We start from the raw sequence: 13,554 nt of genomic DNA, 5'->3' as shown, positions 1-13,554 counted from the left end.
CTTCCCTGGTGGTCCAGTGGTTAGGACTCTGTGCTTCCACTGCAGGGGGCCCGGGTTCAAGCCCTGGTCGGGGAACTAAGGTCCCATAAGCCGAGTGGCGCGGCCCAAAAAAAAAAGAAAAAGGATCAAAGATATAGAAAGAAGAAAAAGATAGGAGAGATGTGTATTAAGAAGAAAACATTTACTGGATATCTTTAAGAATATGGGGGCTTCCCTGGTGGCGCAGTGGTTAAGAATCCACCTGCCGATGCAGGGGACACGGGTTTGAGCCCTGGTCCGGGAAGATCCCACATGCCGCGGAGCAACTAAGCCTGTGCGCCACAACTACTGAGCCTGCGCTCTAGAGCCTGCAAGCCACAACTACTGAGCCCATGTGCCACAACTACTGAAGCCCACACGCCTAGAGCCCGTGCTCCGAAACAAAAGAAGCCACTGCAACGAGAAGCATGTGCCCACAATGAAGAGGAGCCCTCGCTTGCCGCAACTAGAGAGAAAGCCCGCATGCAGCAACGAAGACCCAATGCAGCCAAAAATAAATAAAATCCATAAATTTATAAGGAAAAAAAAGAATACGGAGTGCTAAAACTTGATAAAGCATTAAAAAAACGAATTTAAAAAAAACAACAGCCCCTTGGGCCTGGAGAACGCAAGTCAGGCCCCACAGAACGACTTGGGGAGGTGACAGGAAGATGAGAAGGAGGTGGGAGCGCCTCAGTTTCCCCACAGTGAAACAGGACAACACAGAGCCCAGGGTTAGCGATGTGATAAAGCAATCAAACAGTGCCAGGCTCAGAGACACCATGCAGATAGCTCAACTGCCGGGCTTAGGACAACTTCCGATGCTCCCTGGGGTTTCGGTGCTTCAGGGGTGTGTGTGACGGTTCTGTCCTGACCTTTGGGAGCACGTCCCATCCCTTCTCCATTCTCAACCCAATGAAGAGCAGAACAACCAGGCCGACCCCGGGCAGCGGAGATGGGGGTCTGCCTTCCCCAACCTGTCAACAAACATGCTGGTCTGGCCGACACAGCCCAAGAGGAACAACCTGGGGCTCAGAGACACCTGGGCGACCCTGCGCACCACACAACCGAAGGGATCCAGACTTGAGGAACTCTTCAGAGCTTTCAGCTGAGCAGGAAGGGGGCAAAGCCCGTGGCACCTCCGAGTCTGTGTGGTCCTCAACCCCCCACCCCCACCCCCAGATTTGAGACAAGTCGTGAACACCTCCCATCCTAGGACACATTCTGGCCACTGGGAAGGTATGACATTACGATTTATAATAAGAAATATGTATTTGGCCTTCCCTCCACTTCTGACACAGAGCTTCTAAAATCCTTGGAATGTTCTAGTGATAATCATAATAAGCCCCTCTCAGTCATACCTAAGTTTATGTTAATGAGGTGACTTGGAATGCACCTAAGGATGAGGGCTGGTTATCAGGGAAACCAGCCAGCTGTGATTAGAAGGCTGGAAACTTCAGTCCCACCCCTTGACCTCAGGGGAGGAAACAGAGGCTGAAGGTTGAATCAAGCACTAATGGGAATGATTTAATCAACCATTCCCTACATCCTCCATAAAGCCCCAAAAGGATGGCGTTCAGAGAGCTTCCAGGTTGGTGAGCAGGTGCAGGGACCGAGGGAGCGGCGAGCTCGGACAGGGCGCAGAAGCTCCTTGTCCCTTCCGCATACCTTGCCTCATGCATCTCTTCCATCTGGCTCTTCCTGAGTTATACATATCTTTTTATAATGAACCGGGAATTTGGGGAGTAAAATGTTTCTCTGAGTTCTGTGGACCACTCTGGAAAATCGATTGAACCCAAGGAGGGGCTCACAGGAACCTCTGATCTAGAGTCGGGCGGTCAGAAGCACAGGTGACAGCTTGGACCTGGGATCGGCATCTGAAGCAGGTGCGGGGGTACAGTCTGGTGAGACTGGCCCCTTGACCTGTGGGATGTGATGCTGCCTCCAGGTAGGGAGTGTCAGAACTGAGTTAAACTGGAGCACACCAGACCAGTGTCCACTGACAACTGGAGAACTGGCTGTTGGTGTGGGAAAAAACACACACTGGAGAAGGTGACAGTGCCAGGCTGCCATCCTGACCAGCTCCCACCTGACCCTCACCAGCTCCCAGCTTGGTTTCCTTATGCAGACACAAGGCCACACCCCGACCATGGCAGGGTCTATAGGCTTTATAGAAAGGGCCCTGACAGGGCCAGGCTGGCCAGGGAAAGGTGCTGCACACACAGTTGTGGATACTCTCCCATGGGAGAGAAGGAGCCCAGCAGCAGCCCTTAAGAGCATGGCTAGCCACCTGTCCCATGATGATGGAGCACCTACTGGGTGCCAGGCCCCATGCTGGGCACAGGGGAGAGCGATGGACAAAGCAGGTCAGTGGCCCTGCTCTGGTGGCACTGATGTTGAGGCACGGGGAGAGAGAGAGAGACCATCAAGAAAATACGAGGGGGGCTTCCCTGGTGGCGCAGTGGTAAGAGTCTGCCTGCCAATGCACGGGACACAGCTTCAAGCCCTGGTCCGGGAAGATCCCACATGCTGCGGAGCAACTAAGCCCGTGTGGCACAACTACTGAAGCCTGCGTGCCCTAGAGCCCACGTGCCGCAACTACTGAGCCCGCGTGCCTAGAGCCCGTGCTCAGCAGCAAGAGAAGTCACCGCAATGAGAAGCCCGCGCACCGCAATAAAGAATAGCCCCCGCTCATTGCAAGGAGAGAAAGCCCACGCGCACCAACAAGGACCCAATGCAGCCAAGAATAAATAAATAAATAGATAGATAGATAATTAATGACTTAACTAATTTTAAAAAGAAAGAAAGAAAGAAAATACAAGGGACTTCCCTGGTGGTCCAGTGGTTAAGTCTCCGCACTCCCAATGCAGGGGGCCCGGGTTCAACCCCTGGTCAGGGAACTAGATCCTGCATGCTGCAAGTAAAGATCCCGCATGCTGCAACTAAAGGAACCTGCATGTGGCAACAAAGATCCTGCATGAGGCAACGAAGATCCCGCGTGCCACAACTAAGACCCGGCACAAATAAATAAATATGTATTAAGGGAATAAAAAAAAGGAAATATGAGAACAGGATGGTGCCTCATAATGCACGTTGCAGAAGAACTAAGGCAGCAGTGACTGGGGTGGGGCTTGGGGGTGGGGCTCACCCGGGGAGGGGGAGGAGGATGGGGCAGGGTGGTCCAGGCAGGACGCACAGTGAGGGTGAAGGTCCAGAGGTGGGAACAATCGAGCTGGTCCTGAGGATGAAGAGGAAGATTGTGGCACCAGGAGGAGGTGAGGTCCCAGAGGCCAGCAAGGCCCCGTGGGAGCCACGAAGACTCAAGGAGGCTGAGAGCCAAGCCCTGACATCCCCTCTCTGGCTCCTGTGAGCACCGGCCAAGGTCAAGGCTGGGAGGGGAGGCTCGTGCACATTCCACACAAGAACAGTCCCCAGCGCCCAGGGTTTACGAGGTCCAGGGGTGGTTCCCAAGGAGGAGCAGGGTTCCCCTGTGAGCCACCAAACTTCCTGGTGGCTGCGGTCTAACATAATTTTTAAACTAAGCCAATTAAAAGTAATGGCTCACTGAGACCAACCTGGATGAGGAGAAGCAGGGTGCCACTGGGCGCTGCCGAAGTCAGAGAATTAGGAACTTATGGTACCAGGGACTCCACACCCTACAGGAGGCGACAGCCACACCACAGACTCATGGGGTGCCAGGGCCACGAGGGAGTCACCACTACCACCCCATTCTACAGACGAGGAGGCCGAGGCACAGAGAGGGAAGTTACTTGCCCGAGGACGCGGATAGGAAGGGGTGGCAGCCTGGCTCTGGAGTCCTGTCCCTGAGAACCACCTGAACAAAACTTTAATCTCTAGGAGCAATGCAGCCCCGTGTAGCCCCTAGAAAGCTCTAAAGCCCCAGCCATCACCAAGTCGCACACTGCGCTCAGCTTCTTCCCTCTTATCATTGTCACCCTCAGCCCTGGTGCCTTGGTGACCGTCACCTGGGCTTCCCACCTCGAGATCACTGTAGACTCTGCCCTCGCCACCACAGCACGGCCCTGGGCCAGGCCCCAACACCTCTCACCTGGCTCCAGGCCAACCTCTCCCTGGCCTCCCCACCTGCACTCCTGCGCCTGTCCATCCCTCCTCCACAAGGCAGCCAATGGGCTAAGCCGGTCTCTACACACCCTGAATGCCACTCGGGTTCCCAACGCCTGAACCCCTTATCACACCTGCCAGGATGTGCCACCTGCCTCCCAGGCCCTCCCCAGCCTCACCTCACAGCTTCACAACACAGCTGTTGCCCTGCCTAGAATGTTCTCCCCGGGCCCCTGGCCCAAAGTAAATCCAGTGTCTGGTATACTCTCCCACAATCCCCTGTGCTTTCCCCTCTCAGCTGGACCACAGCAACCCCGCGTGTGCCGCACCCAACAGGCTGAGCTCAGGAAGGGCCGGGACCCTCGGAGTGCTCATGCTGCCTCCCTGGCATCTGGCCAAGGCCCAGCTCACATCTGCTTGGGACATCAAGAGACTAGGAAGGGACTTCCCTGGAGCGCAGTGGTTAAAAATCCATCTGCCGACGCAGGGGACACGGGTTTGATCCCTGGTCCGGGAAGATCCCACATGCTGCGGAGCAACTAAGCCCTTGCGCCACAGCTACTGAGCCTGTGCCCTAGAGTCTGCGTGCTGCAACTACTGAGCCCGCATGCCACAACTACTGAAGCCTGCGCACCTAGAGCCTGTGCTCCACAAGAGAAGCCACCGCAATGAGAAGCCCGCGCACCGCAAGAAAGTAGCGCCCGCTCGCTGCAACTAGGAAAAGCCCGCACGCAGCATCGAAGACCCAACGCAGCCAAAAAAAAAAAAAAGAGAGAGACTGGGAATGCCATGGTCGGTGGCGGGAGACTGTGCAAGCTGGGACACAGCAAGGAGCACTCCCATGTGGGACACCCTGGACCCCTCTCCCCCACCCCACACCCCCAGGCCCAGCCCAACAGGATCCAACTATATGTCTCCATCTCCACGGATGCCACCTCATCCCTACTTCCTGGGTCCCCCTGCCCCAGAGCTGGTCCCTGTGGTCTCTTCTCCACCAGTGGCCACAGGATCTGATCAAACCACACCTCGGCCTAAGGCCACACTCCCCCAGAATGAGTTTAAGCCTAGGCTTTCAAGATGGCCCTCCCATGTGCCCTCAGGCAAGTGGCTTGGAAGCTTCAGTTCCCTCCTCTGTAAAGTGGGGTGGCAGGAATGGAGATTTCAGCATCATCGGGGCAGGCGTTGGGCAGATGTGCTCCCACAGGGCTGTCACTTGTCATGTGCTTCTCTTCTCTCCCCCATCAGAAGGAATTTCAGTTCCTCCAGCAGGCCACGCTGGGCCTCGCTGCCTCACGGTCTTCACACGTACCACTCTCTGCTAGGAGGGAGAGTTTCCCCTCCCCCAACACACCCCAAAGCACCTGTCAGCCTCAGCTCAAACATCACTTCCCCCGAGAAGCCCTGTGATGCTCCCAACCGATGGACTGCGTCACCCCACCACCACCACACATATTCGCATCTGGTGAGGGCCATGTCTATGTGTCTCCCTCCTGCTCTCAACCCAAGTCTCCCCCTACACTGTCCCTCAGCACTAAAAGAAGTACCAAGAGGCAAGGTGACAGGTGGTGGCAGCATCCCTGGTCCTGCTCACCACTGTGCCCCAGCCCTGCGCTAGCTTGCGGCATGCAGCAAGTGCTCACTGGATTATTGCTGGGTGACAGCCACTGGGGAGGTGATGGGGGAGCCCTCCCGCCATGACAATGCCACGGACCTTCTGTTGCAGGAAGCCAGCCAACCTGTTCCCCAAACAGCAAGCTGTCCCCAAACAGGCTGGCAGCAAGCACAAACCCACAGCCAATGGGATGGCACCACTACTGTTCTACGGGCTGTACGTGTATTGAATAATACGGTCTTCATGGCAACCGACAAAGGCAGTACTATTATTATCTTCACTGTCCAGACAGGAAACACAGCTGTGAGCAGCAGTCCCTCCCCAGGGGCCAGACAGCCAGTAAGCTACAAAGCCAGGATCTGAACCTGGGCAGTATTAGCTCTCAGCCCCCACCCACCAGGGCAGAAGTTTTCCCAATGTAGTTTTCCCAAAAGCATCAGCATGACCTGGGAACTCATTAAAAATGCAGATTCTCACCCCTCCACCCCCCACCAACCTACTGAATGTGAAACAGAAACCCAATGGGCCAAGCCCTAAGTGACTCTGACCCCGCTGACATCTAAAAACCTGCGGCCCTGCCGCTGCCCTTCCTGGCACAGCTGATTGGACACCTGAACCCAGAGGAGACAGCCTATTGGCTTGCCCGTGGCGGCGCTGGACCAATCAACTGCCGTCTCTCACTGGTGTCCTGCCCTCCTGCAGGTGGATTGGGTGAAGGCCCGGAGGATGAAGGTGAGATGAAGGGACTAGAACCAGTTGAGAGTGGAGTCGGAGGTCTGACCCCACCTGGGTACTCATCCCAGGTGAAAGGCAGGTAACCTGGTTAAACCTCAGTTTCCCAATCTGTAAAATGGGAATATGTCAGCTGCCTTCCCAGAGTGGGGGTGTTTAACATGGCCTGTGGTGACGCTGGCACAGCGAGCGCGGATCCGACCATGACTGACATTCCAGGTCAGTGGGGAAGCAGCACGGAGACCCCCTGGGGGCTCTGGAGAGAAGAGAGGCCCCACCCCCAAAGGCTCCCCTCTCCCCTTCCAGCCTCTGACCTGAGATGCTTTACAAGGAAGCCAAGTGGGTTTCAAGCTGGGAGAGATGCCCATGTTATGTCAGAATTGTGTGGGAAGAACGGAGGCCACCGAGGGGAGGACAGAAAAAAATCTACATGTGGGCCATTCTATATTCAACAGGCTGGGTCTCTCCCAAAAGTCAGTGTTGTAGTTTAAAAAGAAACGGTGGGGAAAAAAAAAAAAAAAAAGAAACGGTGGGGATGCTGCTCTAATGAAAAGAGGAGACACGACAATGAAGGGTAGTGTGGGACTGATCAGAGCAGCTGTAGAACCAGCCAGGGAAGATATCTGGGGGACAGTTGGCAACATGAGTATGGACTGGGTGTAAGATAACAGGCAGAAATGATGACTTTTCTTGGGTGTGGTTCTGTGAGTGTAAGAGAGTGTCCTTATTGCAAAGGGAGATGCACTGAAGCATTTCGGTTTGACATGTCACAGTGTCTGCTATTGATTTTGAAAGTGTTCAGCAAAAACGTGTCATGTACGATAGAGCCAGAAATATGGCACCTGATGGCCTGGTCACAGCTGAGGATGCTGGGGGTGGGTGGAGGTGCTCAATGAACTGTGCTTCAACTTCCCTGCATACAAGGAAAAAGTGAATTCAAACCCAAATGGCAGCCTAGGACCCGAGACTCATCAGAAGGCCCCTGGCTCCCACTGGGCACCGCATCCACGTTCGTTTCCTGTTTGGGCTACAAACCACCCCATCGTACCTGTTTTTGAGAAGATGAGCTGCAGGATGAGAGGCCGCCGCGTGACGATTCCTGAACCTCGGGGAAGGAAGTCCCTGTGGGAGGGGAAAGGGTCAGAAATTACTCACGAGGCCGGCTTGCAGGGGGGGCAGGAAGTGTGGCCACATGGAGTGGAGCAATCCCCTCTTGCAATCTGGGTGATCTCAGCAAAGACACCAAGCCCAGCAGGGTACCAGGGAACGCTCTGAACTTGGAGGGTCTTGAAGCCACAGAGGAATCGGGGAGGGGCTGGATAGAAGGTTAGCGACAAACGGAACCATTTCCCTCCAGCTGGCTATGCTCCGGACCCAGCATGCCCAAAGAGCCCTTTCCCTGCCAAATATTTGGACCCCCAGACCCAAAAGAGATCAGTACATTTCTTCTTCTTCTTCTTCTTTTTTTTTTTTTTTTTGCCACACCGTGTGGCATGCAGGATCTTAGTTCCCTGACCAGGGATTGAACCCATGTCCCCTGCAGTGCAAGTGTGGAGTCTTAACCACTGGACTGCTCGGGGAAGTCCCCAGATCAGTACATTTCCTACCTACATTTTTAAAAGTAATATAATGCCATACATATGATATAAAGACTAAAATAAAAGGAAAATATTTAATGACAAAACACGATGTGTTTCATGTCCCAAAAAGACAAATCAATAGAGGCGGGGAGTGGATCAGTGGTTGCCCCAGGGGTGGGAAACTGAGAGCAGAGAGCTTTCTGGAGTGATGGAAATGTCCTAAAGCTGGACTGCAGTGCTGTTTACTAATACTTACTATACATTTACTAAAAATCACTGCATTTGAAATGGGTGAATTTCCTAGCATGTAAATGAGCCCTCAATAAAGCTGTTTAATAAAAGAATATATATATGCTATGTATTTCACTATGGAAATACACAGGCACTACCTGCACTGACTTACACTAATACACCTGGATTCACGCAAAGTGGGAAAGCCGGGAGCCACCCTGGACCATTAAGAAAGGAAAGCAAGGGAATTCCCTGGCAGTCCAGTGGTTAGGACTCCACGTTTTCACTGCTGAAGGCCCAGGTTAGTTCCCTGGTGGGGGAACTAAAATCCCGCAAGCCGCATGGGCGCGGAAAAAAAAAAAAAAAAAAAAAAAGGAAAGCAAAAGAGCAGGGGTCCAGGCAGGCACAAAAGAAGCAACATTTTCAGAGATCACCAAAGCCAGGCAAAGGATTCTTTGTTGTTCCATGTAAAACGGAGAAAGGTTCTGGGCTCAGGGAATTTTAAACAAGTTTTGCACCCAGATAAACATTCGGATTATCTGAAATTTGTGCAGAACGCTGGGTAGGTGTGTTTCATACAGGCAAGCATCCTTGGTGCCTCCCCGCTCCCCAGAACTGTGACAACCAGTGTCTCAGGGGCACCCTGCCTGTATCGGGAACCCCAGAGAGAGCCCCAGAGGAGGTTGCTGGTTCTCAGCATGGGCTGGGTGTCGGAACCCCTGGGAACCTGTTAGCCCAGTGGGCGGAATGAGGGAGGAGGCGCGCCCTCACCGCACGCCATGCACTATGAGGGTCGCGCCCCATCAGCCTGTGGGCGGTCCCACCACGCTTATGCAGCGCCTCCTCTGGCTGGGCACAGGGACACGGCAGTGACCACGCAGCAGGTCGGCCTGTGAGATGAGGGACATCCCAGGGGCAGATCGGCTCTGGAGGTCCTATGGGGGTGCCGCTGTGAGCAGCAGAGTGAGGCGCTGGAGTGGACGAGTGAACGGGCCCAGAGAGGGGTGGGGTGACGGTGGTGCTGGAGGTCACGGGGAGAAGGCTGGTCGTCATTCTTAGAGCAAGGCCACTTGCTGTCACTGTTAAGGGACAGTCAGATCATAACCCTGTGTGCTTTTAAAGGTATGTGGCTTTAAAAGACCCCTCTGGGGACTTCCCTGGTGGTGGTCCAGTGGTTAAGACTCTGCGCTTCCAATGCAGGGGACACGAGTTGGATCCCTGGTTGGGGAACTAAGATCCCACATGCCACGTGGCACGGCCAAAAAATAAAAACAATTAAAAAAAAATAAAATAAAAGACCCCTCTGGCAGCTTCAGGGGTGAGGGTGGGAGCCAAGAGGCAGGCAGGAGGCAACTGCACACAGAGGGAAGAACGCCCCAAGGGCACGCATAAGCCCCGGGGGGGATAAAGCCCACAGCCCCTGGCGGCAGGCATGGTCAACCCTCCACACGCCTCGGATGCTCCCCATGGAGCCACATTCCTGAGGATGACAAAGAACCCTGCCCTGCTCAGAGTACTTCACACCAGCGCAACACCCTGGACGTGACTCCCATTCTCCCATTTGGCAGATGAGGAGACTGAGGAGCAGCAAGGATTTGTGACCTGGCCAAGGTCACAAGCTTGTTCACTCAAGTATTACTCACACGTACTGAGCACCTTGGAGGTGCTGGGGACACCAGTGCCAACCTCCTGACAGGAACCACGTGAGACGGTGTGGGTGGGGACAAAGAAGGCACATCATTGGGGCAAGAGGGCTTTGGTCAGTGACCAAACAAGACAGGAGCAGCATGTGAATGGAATCCCCAATGTCGCACCCATGCGGCTCCTCCACGCTGTCGTGTGTGATCAGGGCCGGTTCCTTTTCCTTGCTGACCCGTGCGCCACTGCGTGGAGGGTCCACAGTCTGTTCACCTGCTCGCAGGCTGATGAGGCTTTTGGTGGGGAGCGAGGGGTTGCCTTTCCAGCTCGGGGCCACTACAAATAAAGCTGCTATGAACATTCTCATCCATGCCTTTTGTTGACATATGACCTTGTTTCTCTTGCTGAGTCACAGGGCAGACCTAACCCTGAACAGGCAAAACTAGTTTCTGCTGATAGAAATCAGAGCAGTTGGTCCCCTCTGGGGGAACTGACTAGAAGGGGCAGGAGGGGACTTTGTGGGGTGATGACAACGCCCTCTATCTTGATCTGACCAGTGCATGCATTTATTTTTAAAATGAAGGTGTACATGTAAGATTAGGACAATTTACCATATCTAAATTCAATCTCAAGGTCACAAGCACAAGGAGGTCCAGGAACACGCACTCGTGAAGACTCAGGGACAAAGCACAGAGAGAACACTCCATTAAAATTTGCCCACAAAAACATTATAATCTGGGCTTCCCTGGTGGCGCAGTGGTTGAGAGTCCGCCTGCCGATGCAGGGGACGCGGGTTCGTGCCCCGGACCAGGAAGATCCCACATGCCGCGGAGCGCCCGGGCCCGTGAGCCATGGCCGCTGAGCCTGCGCGTCCGGAGCCAACGGGAGAGGCCACAACAGTGAGAGGCCCGCGTACCGCAAAAAAACCCACAAAACATTATAATCTTACTAGTTTCCCAGTAATAGCTCAGATGTAAAGAACTTTAAAGCCCATGGGGGAGACTAATTATATTATGGCCCATTCGTGTCACTGTGCAGCCACACACACATGTACACACACACACACCCAAAAACAACAACAAAAAAGAGCTTTTTATCTCCTGACATGGAATTTCCTTCTGGGTGTATTAAGTGAGGAAAACAAAACGTGTGGAACAGTGTGTTTTGTAAGTAAATAAAAAGCCTCAAAACAGAGCCCAGGGTGGCTGGGGCCTGTTGCAGGGGGTTAGGGTGGGGGGAAGAGTCACTGCACTGTTTTGGAACATCTCTGAATTCTGCATCATCCACATGGATTACTGACTCCAAAAAAAAATTTTTTTAAGAGTAGCTAACAGTTGTCGAGAGCTCACCGTATGCCAGGCAAAAAGCTGAGAACTTTCCGTGCCACTAAATGGGTTCATTTAACCATGACGAGATCCAACAAGGTGGTCTGTGAGCTCCATTTTACGGAGGTCACTAGGCCCAGAGGTTGGGCAACTGCCCACGGTCACTTGGCAACCAGGGGTGGCAGGAGTGTAGACTGAAACCCATGGGGTCTGAGCTTCTGACCACCAAGGCCCCCGGCCTCTGGGCCTGCATGTCTGCCATGGAAGCTACAGGCATCTCCCCGGCAAGGACCAGGCTTTCCGCCACTGGTGTTGACACGTGCTGTCCTGTGACTGCTCGGGGTATGTCCAGGAGGCCCAGGCACTGTGAGCACGATGGTGACACCACACACAACAGACAATGAGAGCCTCAGAAGAACACGAGGGCCAGCGTGATGAGAGCTCTGGGCCCTCGCAGGGGAAGGCTGCGACTTGGGCTGGGACGTGTATCTGGAAGCCGCCGGACTGCAACACCCACCCTCAGCCTCAACAGTCCCTGAAAAGCAGCCCCCCAGAAATCTCGGAGGGGCTCCGTAAGGAGGCGCCTGCCCGGCTGTGCCGTAAGGCCCACCCACAGGGTTTCCTGGCACCCAGCAGCGGGAGCACTCTTGGGGCCCTCCTGGCCTGGGTGGTGGAAGGAAACCGCCTCCCCCAAGCAGCTCTGCCCGCAACACTGACTGTCCACTTATCAGGAGGCGACTTTCAAGCCTCAGTCGTCAGCTTCCTCCTCCCTGACCCCACCCACACTCCACTGGTCACCAAGTCCCTCCCTCTGACTCAAAGTGCCCACCCCCTCCTCTCTCTTCCCAGCTGCTACAAGGGCCACTGTGCCCCGAGGTGGCCCTGCATGCTGTGTGACCTTGGGCCAGCTTCCCAGCCTCTCCGATCTGGGTTTCCTAGTTAGTAATGGGGAAATTCCTCTCACCTCAGAGGGCAGCTAGGTAGCAAAACAGGCCGCCCATGACTCGCGCCCCACAGCTCTGGCTCAAACGACACCTCCCTAGGGAGATTTCTCCCACCCTCATTCACAGCTCCACCCCCCCCATCTTCCTCCCCTGCCTCATTTTTCTCCAAAGCACTAACCCCTTGTATGTCACTTATCTGCTTCTTGTCTGCCCCTCACCACCCCCATGTCAGCTCCCCAGAACAGGATCTAGGGTTTATTCTGCTCCCCGGTACAGAGTAAGTGCTCAATAAGTGTTAACTATGGTCATTTCAGCACCATCCCTGGCCTCTAAGCCATTGGGCCCACCCCTGGTCCCAGGCTTCTGACCCATCCTCCTCTCAGGCTATATGTGGTCATCCTCCTAAAACAGAGACCTGGGCCTCCAAGCCTCCCTCCTGCAGAGGTCACATGACCAATCCCAGGTTTGACAGGGTCCCCCACCTGCCCATCCCACCCCCGCCCAGGGCTGCCCCCTGGTAGCCGCCCCCCACCCCCCGGCCCCAGCCTCTGGGTTCTTCCCTGCACCGCTGGCCTCCAAGCCTTTGCAAGGGCTGTTCCCTCTGCCTTCCTCTCAGGCTCTGCAGATGCAGCGGATTGCACCTCTCCCTCCCAAATGCATGCCCCTTCCCACTACCACCAACTTGGCCTCCAGTGGAGGTCTAGTCCTGTGTCAGGATGGGACCTCTTCACCTAACCTGGTCACCACTGGATCTCCAGCACCTAGAACAGAGCCTGTCATACAGCAGGTGCTCATTAAATGTTGAATGGACAGGAGGAACGTGGACGCTGGAGCCAGATGGCCTGGCTTCAAAGCCCAGATCTGCTCCCACCCTGGGCAGGTCTCTGTCCTCTCTGGGCACTGGCCCAGCCACCTGTGGGATGGGAGGACGCCGCCCATCCACTGGGATACGTGACCTGGCAAAAGTCACTTCACCCTCTTGGAGCCTCAGTTTCCAGGCTCTAAAATGGGCTACCTCTCCCTAGAAGGTGATGAGGGCTCCGCGAAAGGCAGTAGGGGGCAGGGAGGGGAAGGGCGCAACAGGAGGTGGCACCGTGGGCCACTCAGAAGCCCAGGCTGTTTATTTACTGTCTTCTGAATGGAGCACAAGGCCTCTCCAGGAGCACTTTGACTCGCAGTCCCCAGGAGGGTAGAGATGCAGGAACAATGGAGACTAAAACCCCAGGAGAGGGAAAACAAACACAAAAGCCGGCAGAGGATGGGTCAGCCCGAAGCCAGAGCCTGTGAGGGCCCAGGCAAGGGCCCCGCGCTGGGATCCCCTCCTCCTCATCAATTCCTCAAGGGGTCACCCAAAGCCTCAGTGGGGCTGGGAGACCACACACAATGCCAGC

At 54.8% G+C, this 13,554-nt stretch overlaps 1 protein-coding gene across 9 annotated transcripts in view; it reads right to left on the bottom strand.

The window, feature by feature from the left end:
• DNM2 (dynamin 2) overlaps positions 1-13,554 on the bottom strand; it is a 93,534-nt gene that overhangs the window by 52,544 nt on the left and 27,436 nt on the right. For all 9 annotated transcript variants that reach the window (XM_029217413.1, XM_029217412.1, XM_029217405.1 and 6 more), the window contains exon 2: positions 7,494-7,567. In XM_029217413.1, coding sequence (XP_029073246.1) covers positions 7,494-7,567 — 74 coding nt within the window. The remainder of the gene's footprint in view (positions 1-7,493; positions 7,568-13,554) is intronic.

The sequence above is a fragment of the Monodon monoceros genome, unplaced genomic scaffold (assembly GCF_005190385.1).
Source record: "Monodon monoceros isolate NGI ecotype Baffin Bay Population unplaced genomic scaffold, NGI_Narwhal_1 Super_Scaffold_12, whole genome shotgun sequence".
Classification (NCBI taxonomy): domain Eukaryota; kingdom Metazoa; phylum Chordata; class Mammalia; order Artiodactyla; family Monodontidae; genus Monodon; species Monodon monoceros.
The sequence above is the reverse complement of the archived record's forward strand: the minus strand, read 5'-3'. Positions and strand labels throughout refer to the sequence as shown.